General features: G+C 37.8%; 1 protein-coding gene across 8 annotated transcripts in view; it reads right to left on the bottom strand.

Moving 5' to 3' along the window:
- SLF1 (SMC5/6 complex localization factor 1) overlaps nt 1–15,535 on the bottom strand; it is a 76,202-nt gene that overhangs the window by 19,137 nt on the left and 41,530 nt on the right. For all 8 annotated transcript variants that reach the window (XM_081498698.1, XM_081498703.1, XM_081498701.1 and 5 more), the window contains 2 exons: nt 10,375–10,506; nt 9,597–9,762 (listed from right to left, as the gene is read on the bottom strand). In XM_081498698.1, coding sequence (XP_081354824.1) covers nt 9,597–9,762; nt 10,375–10,506 — 298 coding nt within the window. The remainder of the gene's footprint in view (nt 1–9,596; nt 9,763–10,374; nt 10,507–15,535) is intronic.

The following is a 15,535-nucleotide window of genomic DNA, read 5'->3' as shown; positions in this document are numbered from 1 at the left end:
AGAAGTGGGTTTAAACCTTGCAGCTGTAGTTGTGTGACATGGAGAGTGAGCAGTAGGACTGGCTGTTATCACCAGGCTGGGGAAGTGCTCACACCTCCCTCAGACTCTAACAGGCGACAAGCCTTGCAGTTGACCGTAAATGGCTTTTATAAGTACTGGGTCTTAGCTAGTCTTCAACGAACTTTGCAGGAAGCCAAAGTCTGTTCTGTGCAAAGCCAAAATGTAGATGATCACCGAGCAATGTTACTTCTCATGGTTCAATTTATCAAGAGAACATAAAACTGGACAATGAAAATCTCTATTTAAACTAGCAAACTGATCATGTCTAGATTTACACCACAGAATATTCTTTTCGATATATATGTACATCTGACTTTTAACAATGAAACTACTCAGGAAGAAAGCATGAGACTGTTACATTTGATTTCTCAAAGTATTCCCCTATTTCAATCAGGCTTACTTCAGCTCCCTGGTCCTAAGACTCTGGATACGAAAGACGAGGTTAGCCCAAAGAGTTAAGCTTCATATAAACCTCAGTCCTAACACTGAAAGATGAACCCCCACCCCTGCCCAGGTTAGTAGGTGTCCAATATGCTACTGGAGAAAAGTGGAGAAACAGCTCCAGAGGAATGAAGACTCTGAGCCAAAGAGGAAACAGTGCTCGGTTGTGGATGTGTCTGGTGGTGAAAGTAAAATCTGATGCTGTAAAGAGCAGAATTGCATAGGAACCTGGAATGTTAGGTCCATGAATCAAGCAAATTGGAAGTGGTCAAACAGGAGATGGCAAGAGTGAACATTGACATTTTAGGAATTGAACTAAAATGGACTGGAATGGGCGAATTTAACTAAGATTACCATTGTATCTACTACTGTGGGAAAGAATTCCTTTGAAGAAATGAGGTAGCCCTCAGAGTCAACAGGAGTCCAAAATGCAGTATGTGGGTGCAACCTCAAAAATGACAGAATGATCTCAGTTGGTTTTCAAGGTAATCCATTCAACATCCTAGTAATCCAAGTCTACGCCCCAACTACTAATGCTGAAGAAGCTGAAGTTGAATAGTTCTATGATGACCTACAAGACCTTCTAGAACTAACACCAAAAAAAGATGTCCTTTTCATCATAGGGGACTGAATGCAAAAGTAGGAAATCAAGAGATAACTGGAGTAACAGGCAAGTTTGGCCTTGGAATACAAAACAAAGCAGGGCAAAGGGTAACAGAGTTTTGCCAAGAGAACACACTGGTCATAGTAAACACCCTGTCCCAACAACACAAGGGATGACTGTACATATGGACACCACCAGATGGTCAATACCAAAACCAGACTGATTATATTCTCTGCAGTCGAAGATAGGAGAAGCTCTATGCAGTCAGCAAAAACAAGAACGGGAGCTGACTGTAGCTCAGATCATAACTCCTTATTGCCAAATTCAGACTTATATTGAATAAAGTAGGGAAAACCACTAGACCATTCAGGTATGACCTAAATCAAACTCCTTATGATTATACAGTGTAAGTGACAAACAGATTCAAGGTATTAGATCTGATAGACAGACTGCCTGAAGAACTGTGGACAGAGGTTCGTGACATTGTACAGGAGGCAGTGAAGAAGACCATCCTCAAGAAAAAGAAATGTAAAAAGGCAAAATGGTTGTCTGAGGAGGTCTTACAAATAGTTGAGAAAAGAAAAGAAGCAAAAGGCAAAGGAGAAAAGGAAAGATATACCTACATTTGAATGCAGAGTTCCAAAGAATAGCAAGGAGAGCTAAGAAAGCCTTCCACAGCGATCAGTGCAATGTAATGGAGGAACACAACAGAATGGGAAAGACTAGAGATCTCTTCAAGAAAATGAGAGATACCAAGGGAACATTTCATGCGAAGATGGGCTCAATAAAGGACAGAAATGATATGGACCTAACAGAAGCAGAAGATATTAAGAAGAGGTGGTAAGAATACACAGAAGAACTATATATAAAAAACTTTTAATGACCTGGACAACCACAATGGTGTGGTCACTCACCTACAGTCAGACATCCTGGAGTGTGAAGTCAAGTGGGCCTTAGGAAGCATCACTACGAACAAAGCTAGTGGAGGTGATGGACTTCTAGCTTAGCTATTTCAAATCCAAAAAGATGATGCTGTTAAAGTGTTGCACTCAACATGCCAGTAAATTTGGAAAACTCAGCAGTGGCCACAGGACTGGAAAAGGTCAGTTTTCATTCCACTCCCAAAGAAGGGCAATGCCAAAGAATGTTCAAACTACTGCACAACTGCTGTCATTTCACATGCTAGTAAGGTAATGCTCAAAATCCTCCAAGTTAGGCTTCAGCAGTACATAAATTAAGAACTTCCAGATGTACAAGCTGGATATAGAAAAGGCAGAGGAAGCAGAAATCAAATTGCCAACACATGTTGGATCACAGAAAAAGCAAGGGAATTTCAGAAAAACATCTACTTCTGCTTCATTGACTATGCTAAAGCCTTTGACTGTGTGGATCATAACAAACTGTGGAAAATTCTAATAGAGATGAGAATATCAAACCACCTTACATGCCTCCTGAGAAACCTGTATGCAGGTCAAAAAGCAACAGTTAGAACCAGACATGGAACAACAGACTGGTTCCAAATCGGGAAAGGAGTGTATCAATGTTGTATATTGTCACCTTGCTCATTTAACTTATATGCAGAGTACATCATGGGAAATGCCGGACTAGATGAAGCTCAAGCTGGAATCAAGATTTCTGGGAGAAATATCAATAACCTCAAATATGCAGATGATGACACCTTAATAGAAGAAAGCAAAGAGGAACTAAAGAGCCTCTTGAAGAATGGGAAAGAGGAGAGTGACAAAGCTGGCTTAAAACTCAGCATTCAAAAAACAAAGATCATGGCATGTGATGCCAGCACTTTCTGCCAAATACACGGGGATAAAATGGAGACTTTATTTTCTTGGGCTCCAAAATCACAGTGGATGGTGACTACAGCCATGAAATTAAAAGATGCTTACTTCTTGGAAGAAAAGCTATGACAAACCTAGACAGCATATTGAAAAGCAGACTCACTTTGCTGACAAAGGTCCATATAGTCAAAACTATGGCTTTTCTAGTAGTCATGTATGGATGTGAGAGTTGGACCATAAAGAAGGCTGAGCGCTGAAGAATTGATGCTTTTGAACTGTGGTGTTGGAGAAGACTCTTGAGAGTCCCTTGGACTACAAGGAGATCAAACTAGTCAATCCTGAAGGAAATCAACCCTGAATATTCATTGGAAGGACTGATGCTGAAGCTGAAGCTCCAATACTTTGGCCACCTGATGGGAAGAGTCGACTCACTGGGAAAGTCTCTGATGCTGGAGAAGATTGAGGGCTGGAGAAAAAGGGGGCAACAGAGGATGAGAGGGTTGGACAGCATCATCGACTCAATGGACATGAGTTTGCGCAAACCCTGGGAGATAATAAAGGACAGGGAAACGTGGCATACTACAGTCCATGGGGTTGCAAAGAGTCAGACATGTTTTAGTGACTCAACAACAACAAAACCACAATCCAGCACTCCATCACAGAAAAATAACACAAAACCAACCAGTTGAGACTTTCCTTATGCAAATAAATGTACATGTGTACCTGACACCACAGATGAGTATCAATATTGCTTACTATTCAATTCACCTTGAAATTATTGTTATTAAACAGAGACAGGGCTTCCCTGGGGGTCCAGTGCTGAACAGTCCTCCTTGCAATGCAGGGGGCACCAGTCGGATCCCTGGTCCAGAAGGGTACCGCATGCCTTGGAGCAACTAAGCCCATGCATCACAAACATAGAGCCTGTGCTCTAGTGCACAGAGCCACAACTATTGAATCTTACACACCCTAGAGTCCCTGCTCAGAAACAGAAGCCACTGCAATGAGAAGCCTGTGTACCGCAATTGCAGAGTAGCCCCCACTGCTGCTGCTGCTGCTAAGTCGCTTCAGTCGTGTCCGACTCTGTGCGACCCCATAGACGGCAGCCCACCAGGCTCCCCCGTCCCTGGGATTCTCCAGGCAAGAATACTGGAGTGGGTTGCCATTTCCTTCTCCAATGCATGAAAGTGAAAAGTGAAAGTGAAGTCGCACAGTCGTGTCCGACTCTTTGCGACCCCATGGACTGCTGCCTACCAGGCTCCTCCGTCCATGGAATTTTCCAGGCAAGAGTACTGGAGTGGAGTGCCACTGCCTTCCTTCTCCGATAGCCGCAACTAGAGAAAGCCCACTCAACAAAGACCCAGCACTTCCAAAAAGAAATAAATCTTAAAAAAAAAAAAGATAAGAAAAATTAAACAAAAAAAAAATCAAGAGATAGGCATACCTTGCAGTATTTTCAAGGAAAGCCTGTGGTTCCTTTACCATCGTAGGAAAAAATCCTGCCAAAGTTATTCTATCAGTGTATCAATAGCTAAAATAGCTATCACATATCCATCATAGAAAATTTTTATAGAAAAATATACTTTCAAATCAGATTCTTGGATCCTTCTACACCATTTTCCTAACCATGACATTCACTATAATCATAGGACCAAGACACTGTGTATGGATTACACTCACTGTAACCTAACAATGCTATTTCTAACACAGAGACTACACTTTGGAAGTAGGTTAGAGGGAAAATGGCAACAACAAAAAAATCATAAAAAGAGAAAAGCTTTCTTGGAATACCAAAATGTTTACTAAAGCTGAAAGAGTAGAGCATAAATAACCTAAGAAAGAAATGAAAGATTTAATTTACACATGTGACATATTTACCTTGGAGCTCCCTTCTAATATGTTCAAGTCTTTTAGAAGACATTCTGTCAATACAGTTGTCTCTTATCTACCAGTTCAAGTAATCTCCACGTTATAAACTTGGCAATCTTCCAAAAATTGACCAGTGTATAAAATGCAAAAGAAATCTGAATGTTGGCCTTCTGACTCCTGGGTTAGGGCTTTCTACAATATCCCACAGCAACAGATGACAAACTGCTTCTCTAGTACCTCTGGCAGAAAGAGGCAAACATTAACTACATACTGTGCCTCTTCCTATTTTAAACAGCGGCACGTGAAATGAAAGTATGTTGGGTACTAGTCAAGGTTTTGCTCTAAGAAGCTGTGACATCTTGAATAAGTTACTTATAGTCTTCAGCCTCATTTTCCTTATCTTTAAATACAAACTAGCTTCCATTTCTACCAATAACTATAGGGTTATAATTAAATAGCACTTAAGGACATCACAAAGAAAAGCAGGACTAGCCACTAAGCTTAGTAAAACGTGTACCTCCTCTATAACCTTGACACATCCCACCTCTGCTCTGCCAAGGGAAGCCCAAGCTTTCTGAGATGATGACAATGAAACTCATTGCCACTGTGTCACTCTGCGATACTTTCTGATTGACATTATGACAAAACAATATTAGCATAAACTGAGGACTTCTGTTTAGCTAATGACTTAAATTGAATGCTTCAACTAAGCAAATCAAGATACAAATGCTTTACAGTACAGAAAATGATGTCTGTGAACATGCATGGAATTCACGAAATTGGAAACTGAAAAAAGATTTAATTAAGTACAATAATGAATTCTAACAAAGTACCACAATAAAAAAAACAGCTTATATGAAGTTAAGCAACACAAATGTTAAATAAAATATTAATTTGCAAAGCTCAAAACCAGTTCTCATCCTACAACTGATGCTACAATTTCTTGTACACTGCTTCACAAATATGCTTAATTTATTTATAAATCTGAACAAAAATCTTCAGGTTAAATATGTATGAATTCATTACTATTTACATTAGTATTTGCTGAGTAAATTCTTAACTGTGGGAATCCTTTGGTGATTTAGTAAAATTGTGAAAACATCACTTTTATTATTGCTTTCAATTATAAATGAGCAATTTTTATAGAATCAAATGGATAAAAAAATGTTTTTTCTATATATTTTCTATACTTAATGATTTTATTGTCTAAACAGTAGAAAAAAAGGCAATGATAATTAATCAGGATTTTATCATTTTTAGCTTAGAAGTGTAGTTACACCCGGAAACAATCCTTTTTTTAATTCAAATTTATTAAAAAAAAACCCCAAAAACCCTGAAAAGAATTTTTTCATTAAAGAATGCCTCAGACACTCCCTAAATAGAATCTTTAAAAATCAGTAAGGGCTTCTGCTTCTGATAATGGACGCCTCAGGTAATTCAGATAAATTGTCTTACAGAAGAAACCTTAAAATGTTGAATAAAATACGTAAAACATCTTCTGTAAAGTTAAGAGAAACTGCTCAGCTAGGATCCAGGAGAAGGTAAAAACAAAGTGAGGCATTCAAAGCTAGCTGACTTTGCCCTAAGGACACCTGCTGACCCCAGAGCAAGAGCTGACACACAGAAGTGGGGTTTGTGGAGCCTAGGGGAGAAGCGAGTAGAAAACTCATGGCCCAAGGCCTAAGGCCCAATATGCTGGCACCCTGCAGGGCTTCAATCTCAAAGCAAGCACAAAACAGAAGCAAAACTACCTTTATCTGTAGCCCCATGCTTCAGCTGGACTATTCAGGAACCCTTGAACCCAGCAACAAAAATTCTCCCTACAGGAAAACAGTCAGTGTCTTTGCCACAAACTGTTTCTACAAAATAATTTTTTAAATGCCATTTACAGCATACAGTCAAGCACACGTAGTTTGCAAGAGAATATAAAAGACAAGAAAACGCCAGAAACAAGAAATAGAAACAGACTCACAAAAACGTCGAATATGGAATAATCAGACATAGACTGTAAAATAACACATGGTAATAATTATCACCATGTTCAAAGAAAAAAGAAAACCTTGAAAACTTTGTAGGGAACCAGAAATCATAAAAATACACCATAGTAATTTGGAAGTTAAAAAGTCTAAAATTGGAAAAAGTACAAAATTAAAAATGCAATCGCCATGTTTACCATGTTAGCCACAGTTGGAAGAGACTAGTGAACTAGAAATTGGATGAAACGCTATCCAGAATGGACTGAGTGTAGAAAAAAATGGAAAATAAACACGAGAGGGTAAAAACACAGAGGATACAAAGAGGAGGCGGAAAGTAAGTTCAATTGGAACTTAAAAGGCCAAAGAGAGAAAACGGATTAGAGGAAATTAATTAGAAGAGGAACAATGTAAGAATTTTCCTTAAGCTAGAAGAGACTTTATGGCTGCAAAGCCTCTGTGTGGATCACAACAAACTGGAAAACTCTTCAAGAGATGGGAATACCAGACCACCTGACCTGCCTCCTGAGAAATCTATATGCAGGCCAAGAAGCAACAGTTAGAACTGGACATGAACAATGAACTGGTTCCAAACTGGGAAAGGAGTATGTCAAGGCTGTATATTATCAACCTGCTTATCTAACTTATATGCAGAGTACAACATGAGAAACGCTGGACTGCATGAACCACAAGCTGGAATCAAGACTGCCGGGAGAAATATCAATAACCTCAGATACGCAGATGACACCACCCTTATGGCAGAAAGAGAAGAAAACTAAAGAGCCTCTTGATGAAAGTGAAAGAGGAGAGTAAAAAGTTGGCTTAAAACTCAACATTCAGAAAACTAAGATCATGGCATCTGGTCCCATCATTTCATAGCAAATAGATGGAGAAACAATGAAAACAGTGACACACTTTATTTTGGGGAAACAATGAAAACAGTGACACACTTTATTTTGGGGGGCTCCAAAATCACTGCAGATGGTGACTGCAGCCATGAAATTAAAAGACGCTTGCTCCTTGGAAGGAAAGCTATGACCAACCTAGACAGCATATTAAAAAGCAGAGACATTACTTTACCAACAAAGGTCCGTCTAGTCAGAGCTATGGTTTTTCCAGCAGTCATGTACGGATGTGAGAGTTGGACTATAAAGAAAGCTGAGCACCAAAGAATTGATGCTTTTGAACTGTGGTGTTGGAGAAGAGTCTTGAGAGTCCCTTGGAGTGCAAGGAGATCCAACCAGTCCATCCTAAAGGAAATCAGTCCTGAATATTCATTGGAAAGACTGATGATGAAAATGAAACTCCAATACTTTCGCCACCTGATGCAAAGAACCGACTCATTGGAAAAGACCCTGATGCTGGGAGACACTGAAGGCGGGAGGAGAAGGGGACAGACAACAGATGATGAGATGGTTGGATGGCATCACCGATGTGATGGACATGAGTCTGAGTAAGCTCCAGGAGTTGGTGATGGACAGGGAGGCCTGGCGTGCTGCAGTCCATGGGGTTGCAAGGAGTTGAACATGACTGAGTGACTGAACTAAACTAAACTGAAACACCAGAGATCTCCACTCCATCTACTAGGGTTACTATCCCCAAAGAAAATACTACCTAACTATCAGTTATGATTATATATCAGTCATGAGTAACAAGAAGGCATTACTATATGTAAAGCATGAACTATTTAACAAGAAAAAAAAAGAACAAATTCCCAAGGGAGTCTTAAGAGTTGATTAAAACATTTAAGCTTGAGGTACAGGTGTTACGGAAAAATGTGGCATAACAGAGAAAACACGTTTTGGCCTCTAATCCTGTACGAGGTCAAAAAGAAAAGCTGAGTTAATTTCAGAAAGCAGAAATCATATAGAGCTCACTTTTAAGCTATAAGTTACTATTAGATATTAACAACAAAAGCACAAACAAAATCCACTAAGAACAAAAAGCCATTCATTTAGAAGTTTTAAAACACTCTTTTAAAATATTTTTTGGATCAAAGGGGAATTCATAATTGACAATAAAAAACACTTAGAAAAAATCAGTAAGAGCACCCTGCATTAAAGGATCAAAACTTGAAGGAGGAATCTCAAGTTGTACTCAAAAGGACATTTATGTTAAATACACATTTTAGAAATAAAGACTAAAAAAAATAGGATTCAAACATTCAAGAAGACAGAAGAGAAAGTGAAAGGGATTTTAAATACTGAACTGAAATTAATGATATAATACAAAAAAGTTTACAATGAAGTCCCCAAAAGATCATTTTGAAAAGAAAAATGACTAACATTATGCACCTAAAACATGGAGCAGTATGTTGCTATGCATTTTACATATTTTCTGCATTTAATTTTCCCAGTTACCCTTCGGATAAACATACTAAAATCACTTTATGCTGAATTTCAAATGTATGCAAAACCTACTTATGAAGAAATGGTTCAGGAAGTAACTCTTAACATCCAGAAAGGTAGCTTTAAAAACAAGTAGAACTTGTTAGTAGCTCACCAAAAAGTTGTATGGATTCGCTCAATTTTTAAAATCAAAAGTTCCTTAAAAATTGAAACATCCAAAAATATAAACTCCAGAATGATAATTAACTGTAGATTTCTTAGCAGTAATAGTCAAGTAATTCTCCAAATGTGGATACGGCACTATCACCAAATGAGAAATGATGAAACCAGCCGCCAAGAATCTTTTACTTTAAAATTAGATAAACAAAATAGAAAACAATGATGTACTTGGGTACATACTAATTTTTTTCAAGTAACTCAAAATATAAAGGGAAGAAAAAAGATGCATATGTCAAAGAAGTACTTTTTTCCAAAGGCCAATGTTCATTTGTAAATTAATCCTACTTACATCATTAGACTTGCACTTTTCCTTGTGAGAATACATAGTCCACTCCAAAAGCATATTTACTGGTTTGGTCAAAAGCCCAGAGGTCTCACTTCCTGACCAAAAGATTTCAAGAAGAACTGCCTTTCCTGTTCTTTTCAGACTCTGAGAATCTGACCAGTCATACAACCTAATAAAAAGACAAATGAAAAGCATTATCTTTATGTCAATTTAACTATTACAGTTACTAGGCATAAGAGCTGCTAAATTGATTCACATCACAGTTATCAGGCATAACATCTTGTTGTAAAACAAAAAACTCTAGCAATTTCTGAATATTGAAAAATCATAATATATAAGGATAATATCTAGTTATAATTCAGGACAAAATTTTTAAAATGGCCCCATTTCAACATAATCTCCAATGAGTACACATTAATGTAACTTCAGGTTTTAGAGCATGTGCAAAGCATTACAGCCAGTATTAAAGCCTGGTATAGCTTTTTACTTAGGTGTTCAATTACTAAAGAATTAAAATATACACAAATTCTGAAAAATAAAAACAATTTTACCTATCCAAATGTGTAAGTCAGTGAAAAATAAAAATGTGAACTAAGGAAACATAACATATAAACCTTTACTGCTACTGAAGGACTGAATCTAGACATGTATTTTTAAAATAAATCTACTTTGAACTAGAAAACAAGGTGGTTTTTCAAGAAATGCATATGTAAATAATTAGAAAAATGGTACATAAAACAATATATAGAAAAGATACATATTTTTGGTGATTAAAACTTACTTTTGACTCAGATGTTGGACTTCACTTTCAACCAAATTAAAGAAAAATTTAAGCAGTGCTAGGTGGAGTACCTTAGAGCCAATAATATTTTCTGAAATTTGATGACAAAAACTTTCATTGAAAAGGCAAGACCTGGAAAACATGAACCCAACAATCTATAACATGTAACAACTCACTGAGTAATCTGTGACCAAATTATTACTTTTTTCAGAAAATCATCAAAATTTTAATAAAGTTTGCTCCCACAAAATATAAAGCAAATTCAGCAAAATTTTATTAATCATGTTTTCTTCCTTTAAATATTAAACCCTGTCAAATATCCCATACAGTTAATTTTTCAACAATAGAGATCTAACTTCCCTATTTTTCAATGATTGTAATGTTTAATAACCAGCTGGTAGTCTCCCTTTGTATTCTTTATTTCACTGAAAAAGAAAAAAAGAGCTATGAATTTCATTAATTCATTGACTGAGACGATCAGCTACCTTCTCAATTAGCTACACTCTCAATTTATAATATTCTCCATAATCCTCCTCTTACTCAAGATTATTTTATTATTTAGTAAAATGAAGGTTATTTAGAGCTATTTTTTTAGTTTTAAAAATTCAGTATTTATTTTCTTTCCATCTTCTGCAGCAGTTCTACCCAACAGAACTTTCTGTGATGATGGATATGTTCCACTGAACACTTGAAATGCGGCTTATATAGAACTGAGGTGTTGAAATTTTATTTAATATTAATTAAATTTAAATATAGTCACATGTGACTAGTAGCTTCAGAGCTGGAAGCACAGTTGTACAGTACTTTTAAAAAGAGAACGCAAGATAAATCAGAACTCTAGGACTAAGAGTCTAGGCAACAATATTAATACAATTTTCTTCCAACTTCATTATTATATCAACAATGTACTTGCAACTCTGTACCTCTGTCTCCATCCTTTCCATCTCCTTTAGAATACCACACTCACTGAGTAGGTGGGCCCTCAACAGCTATTAAATTTAATAATTCATTTGATACTCCAATCTGGTCTAAAAGGTCCTCCTTGACCATAGTTATTTAACTCTACCTGAAAACTGCCAGAGACAGATACAATAGCATCTTTTTTTCTTTTTATATAAACATGTATTATGAAATATTTCAGAAATACACTCAGAAGTTGACTAATATCATCCAGCTCATTTACATTCCTACCTCTTTCCTAGGCACCTTCCGCTAGACTCCCAACAGACGAAATTATTTCGTAATTAGATCTGGTATCTTTTTATTAAAACCTATTTTTAAGCTGTCTGAAATCCATTTCCTGTAGCATCAATTAATTCATTCAAATATTTATTAAGCACTTGTTATGTTCCAGAGATAAGCACTGAGGAGAGAGATGTGTTAAACACTGAGCATCTACTCTTCTGAAATTCAGAGGTTGCTTACATACACTTTTGGAGGGAATGTAAATCGGTATGGAGATCCCTCAAAGCTAATCATGTTTCTATTGTGGCATGCAGCTGTAATTATCCTTTATTTTTTGTCTGGTTATTGATTGTGAAAACTGATAACATCGTTTACTATTGTGATTATATAACTATTACATTGACTTAATAATACTGTATTTCATGCAAAGATAGGCTCAATAAAGGACAGAAATAGTATGGACCTAATAGAAGCAGAAGATATTAAGAAGAGGTGGCAAGAATACACAGAAGAACTATACAAAAAAGATCTTCACGACCCAGATAATCACGATGGTGTGATCACTCACCTAGAGCCAGACATCCTGGAATGTGAAGTCAAGAGGGCCTTAGAAAGCATCTCTACGAACAAAGCTAGTGGAGGTGATGGAATTCCAGTTGAGCTATTTCAAATCTTGAAAGATGATGCTGTGAAAGTGCTGCACTCAATATGCCAGCAAATCTGGAAAACTCAGCAGTGGCCACAGGACTGGAAAAAGTCAGTTTTCATTCCAACCCCAAAGAAAGACAATAACAAAGAATGCTCAAACTACCGCACAATTGCACTCATCTCACACGCTAGCAAAGTAATGCTCAAAATTCTCCAAGTAAGGCTTCAGCAATACGTGCACTGTGAACTTCCAGATGTTCAAGCTGGATTTAGAAAAGGCAGAGGAACCAGAGATCAAATTGCCAACATCCACTGGATCATCAAAAAAGCAAGAGAGTTCCAGAAAAACATCTATTTCTGCTTTATTGACTATGTCAAAGCCATTGACTGTGTGGATTCCAATAAACTGTGGAAAATTCTGAAAGAGATAGGAATATCAGACCATCTGACCTGTCTCTTGAGAAACCTGTATTCAGGTCAGGAAGCAACAGTTAGAACTGGACATGGAACAACAGACTGGTTCCAAATAGGAAAAGGAGTACGTCAAGGCTGTATATTGTCACCCTGCTTATTTAACTTCTATGCAGAGTACATCATGAGAAATGCCGGGCTGGAAGAAACACAAGCTGGAATCAAGATTGCCAGGATAAGTATCAATAACCTCAGATATGCAAATGACACCACGCTTATGGCAGAAAGCGAAGAAGAACTAAAGAGCCTCTTGATGACAGTGAAAGAGGACAGTAAAAAAGTTGGCTTAAAGCTCAATGTTCAGAAAACTAAGATCATGGCATCTGGTCCCATCACTTCATGGGAAATAGATGGGGAAACAGTGGAAAGTGCCAGACTTTATTTTTTTGGGCTCTAAAATCACTGCTGATGGTGACTGCAGCCATGAAATTAAAAGACGCTTACTCCTTGGAAGGAAGGTTATGACCAACCTAGATAGCATATTTAAAAGCAGAGACATTACTCTGCCAACAAAAGTCCACCTAGTCAAGGCTATTGTTTTTCCAGTGGTCATGTATGGATGTGCGAGTTGGACGGTGAAGAAAGCTGAGTGTCAAAGAATTGATGCCTTTGAACTGTGGTGTTGGAGAAGACTCTTGAGAGTCCCTTGGACTGCAAGGAGATCCAACCAGTCCGTCCTAAAGGAGATCAGTTCTGGGTGTTCATTGGAAGGACTGATGTTGAAGCTGAAACTCCAATACTTTGGCCACCTCATGTGAAGAGTTGACTCATTGGAAAAGACCCTGATGCTGGGAAGGATTGTGGGCAGGAGAAGAAGGGGACGACAGAGGATGAGATAGCTGGATGGCATTACCGACTCAATGGACATGAGTTTGTGTAAACTCCGGGAGTTGGTGATGGACAGGGAGGCCTGGCATGCTGCGGTTCATGGGGTTGCAAAGAGTCGGACACGACTGAGCGACTGAAATGAACTGAACAGAAAATAGAATTCTACATCACCAAAACTATCATTGAATAGAAAACTTGTAATCACTTTTTAAAATCCAGATGTATATCAGAATTATCTCGGAAGTTTTTGAAAAATACAAATGCCTAGGTATTGCTTTTTATCTCCAGAGGTCCAGAAGTTTCTAATGAGCAGCCATGTTAAAAACAACTGGATTATATGAGGATCATTTACTTTTATCTAGTTTGTTTCACTTCTATTTCATATTCAGTGCTCCCAGTTCATTTAGTTTATGTTTTCCAATTTGTCTGTCTCTTCTTTTCTGACATCCTTTCTCAAGACTTTATCAAGTGTAGTAGAAAACTCTGTGTGCGTTTATATATATAAAGTATGTATAATATAGTATATATATTTTAGGAAACTTCTGAATTTTTGCCTGGCTAAAAAATTTGACATTTTGATTTCACTTGTTTGACTTAGTATGAATACAATACTAGATTTCTAAAAAGAAAAACAGATAAGCAATAAGCAACAAAGGTTTACTGTATAGCCCAGGGAACTCTAGTCAATATCTTATAATAACCTATAATCGAAAATAATCTCAAAAATAATGTATGTGTATATGGATAACTTCTTTTAGATTGGGAATGCCAAAGAATGTTTGAACCACCAAACAATTGCACTCATTTCACATGTTAGTAAGGTAATGCTCAAAAATCCTTCAAGCTAGGCTTCAGCAGTACATAACCAGAACTTCCAAATGTACAACATAGACTTAAAAAAGGGAGAGGAACCAGAGATCAAATTGCTAACATCTGCTAGATCACAGAAAAAGCAAGGGAATTCCTGAAAAACATTTACTTCTGCTTCATTGACTATGTTAAAGCCTTTGACTTTGTGGATCACAACAAATTGTGGAAAATTCTTAGAGACGGGAATACCAGACAATCTTACCTGCCTCCTGAGAAATCTGTATGTAGGTCAAGAAGCAACAGTTAGAACTGGACATGGAACAGTGGACTGGTTCCAAATTGGGAAAGGAGTACATGAAGGCTGTATACTGGTACCCTGTTTATTTAACTTATATGCAGAGTACATCATGTGAAATGCCGGGCTAGATGAAGCTCAAGCTGGAATCAAGATGGCCGGGAGAAATACCAATAACCTCAGATATGCAGATAACACCACCCTTATGGCAGAAAGTGAAGAAGAATTAAAGAGCCTCTTGATGAAGGTGAAAGAGGAGAGTGGCAAAGTTGGCTTAAAACTCAACATACAAAAACTAAGATCATGGTATCTGGTCTCATCACTTCATGGCAGATAGATAGGAAAAGTGACAGAAAAAGAAATAGTGACAGACTTTAGTTTCTTGGGCTCCAAAATCACTGTGGACAGTAATTGCAGCCATGAAATTAAAAGACAGTTGCTCCTTGGAAGAAAAGCTATGAAAAGCTAGATAGCATATTAAACAGCCAAGACATCAGTTTGCCAACAAAGGTCTGTTGAGTCAAAGCTATGTTTTTCCAAAAGCCATGTGTGGAAGTAAGAGGTAGACCGTAAAGAAGGCTAACCGCCAAAGAATCAACCTGAATATTCATTGGAGGGACTGATGTTAAAGCTAAAGCTCCAATACTTTGGCCACCTGATATGAAGAGCCAACTCACTGGAAAAGACCCTGACGCTGGGAAAGATTGAAGCCAGGAGGAGAAGGGAAGGACAGAGGATGAGATGGTTGGAAGGCATCATCAACTCAATGGACATGAGTTTGAGCAAATTCCAGCAGATGGTGAAGGACAGGGAAGCCTGGTGTGCTGCAGTCCATGGGGCTGCAAAGAGTCGGACACGAATGAGAGACTGAACAACAGCAAGAACATGTGTAACTGAATCACCTTGCTGGGCCCCTGAAACACT

The sequence above is a fragment of the Giraffa tippelskirchi genome, chromosome 6 (genome assembly GCF_054371585.1).
Source record: "Giraffa tippelskirchi isolate mGirTip1 chromosome 6, T2T-mGirTip1v1.2.pri, whole genome shotgun sequence".
NCBI lineage: Eukaryota > Metazoa > Chordata > Mammalia > Artiodactyla > Giraffidae > Giraffa > Giraffa tippelskirchi.
Note: the sequence above shows the minus strand (reverse complement) of the source record. Positions and strands in the feature narration are given on the sequence as shown.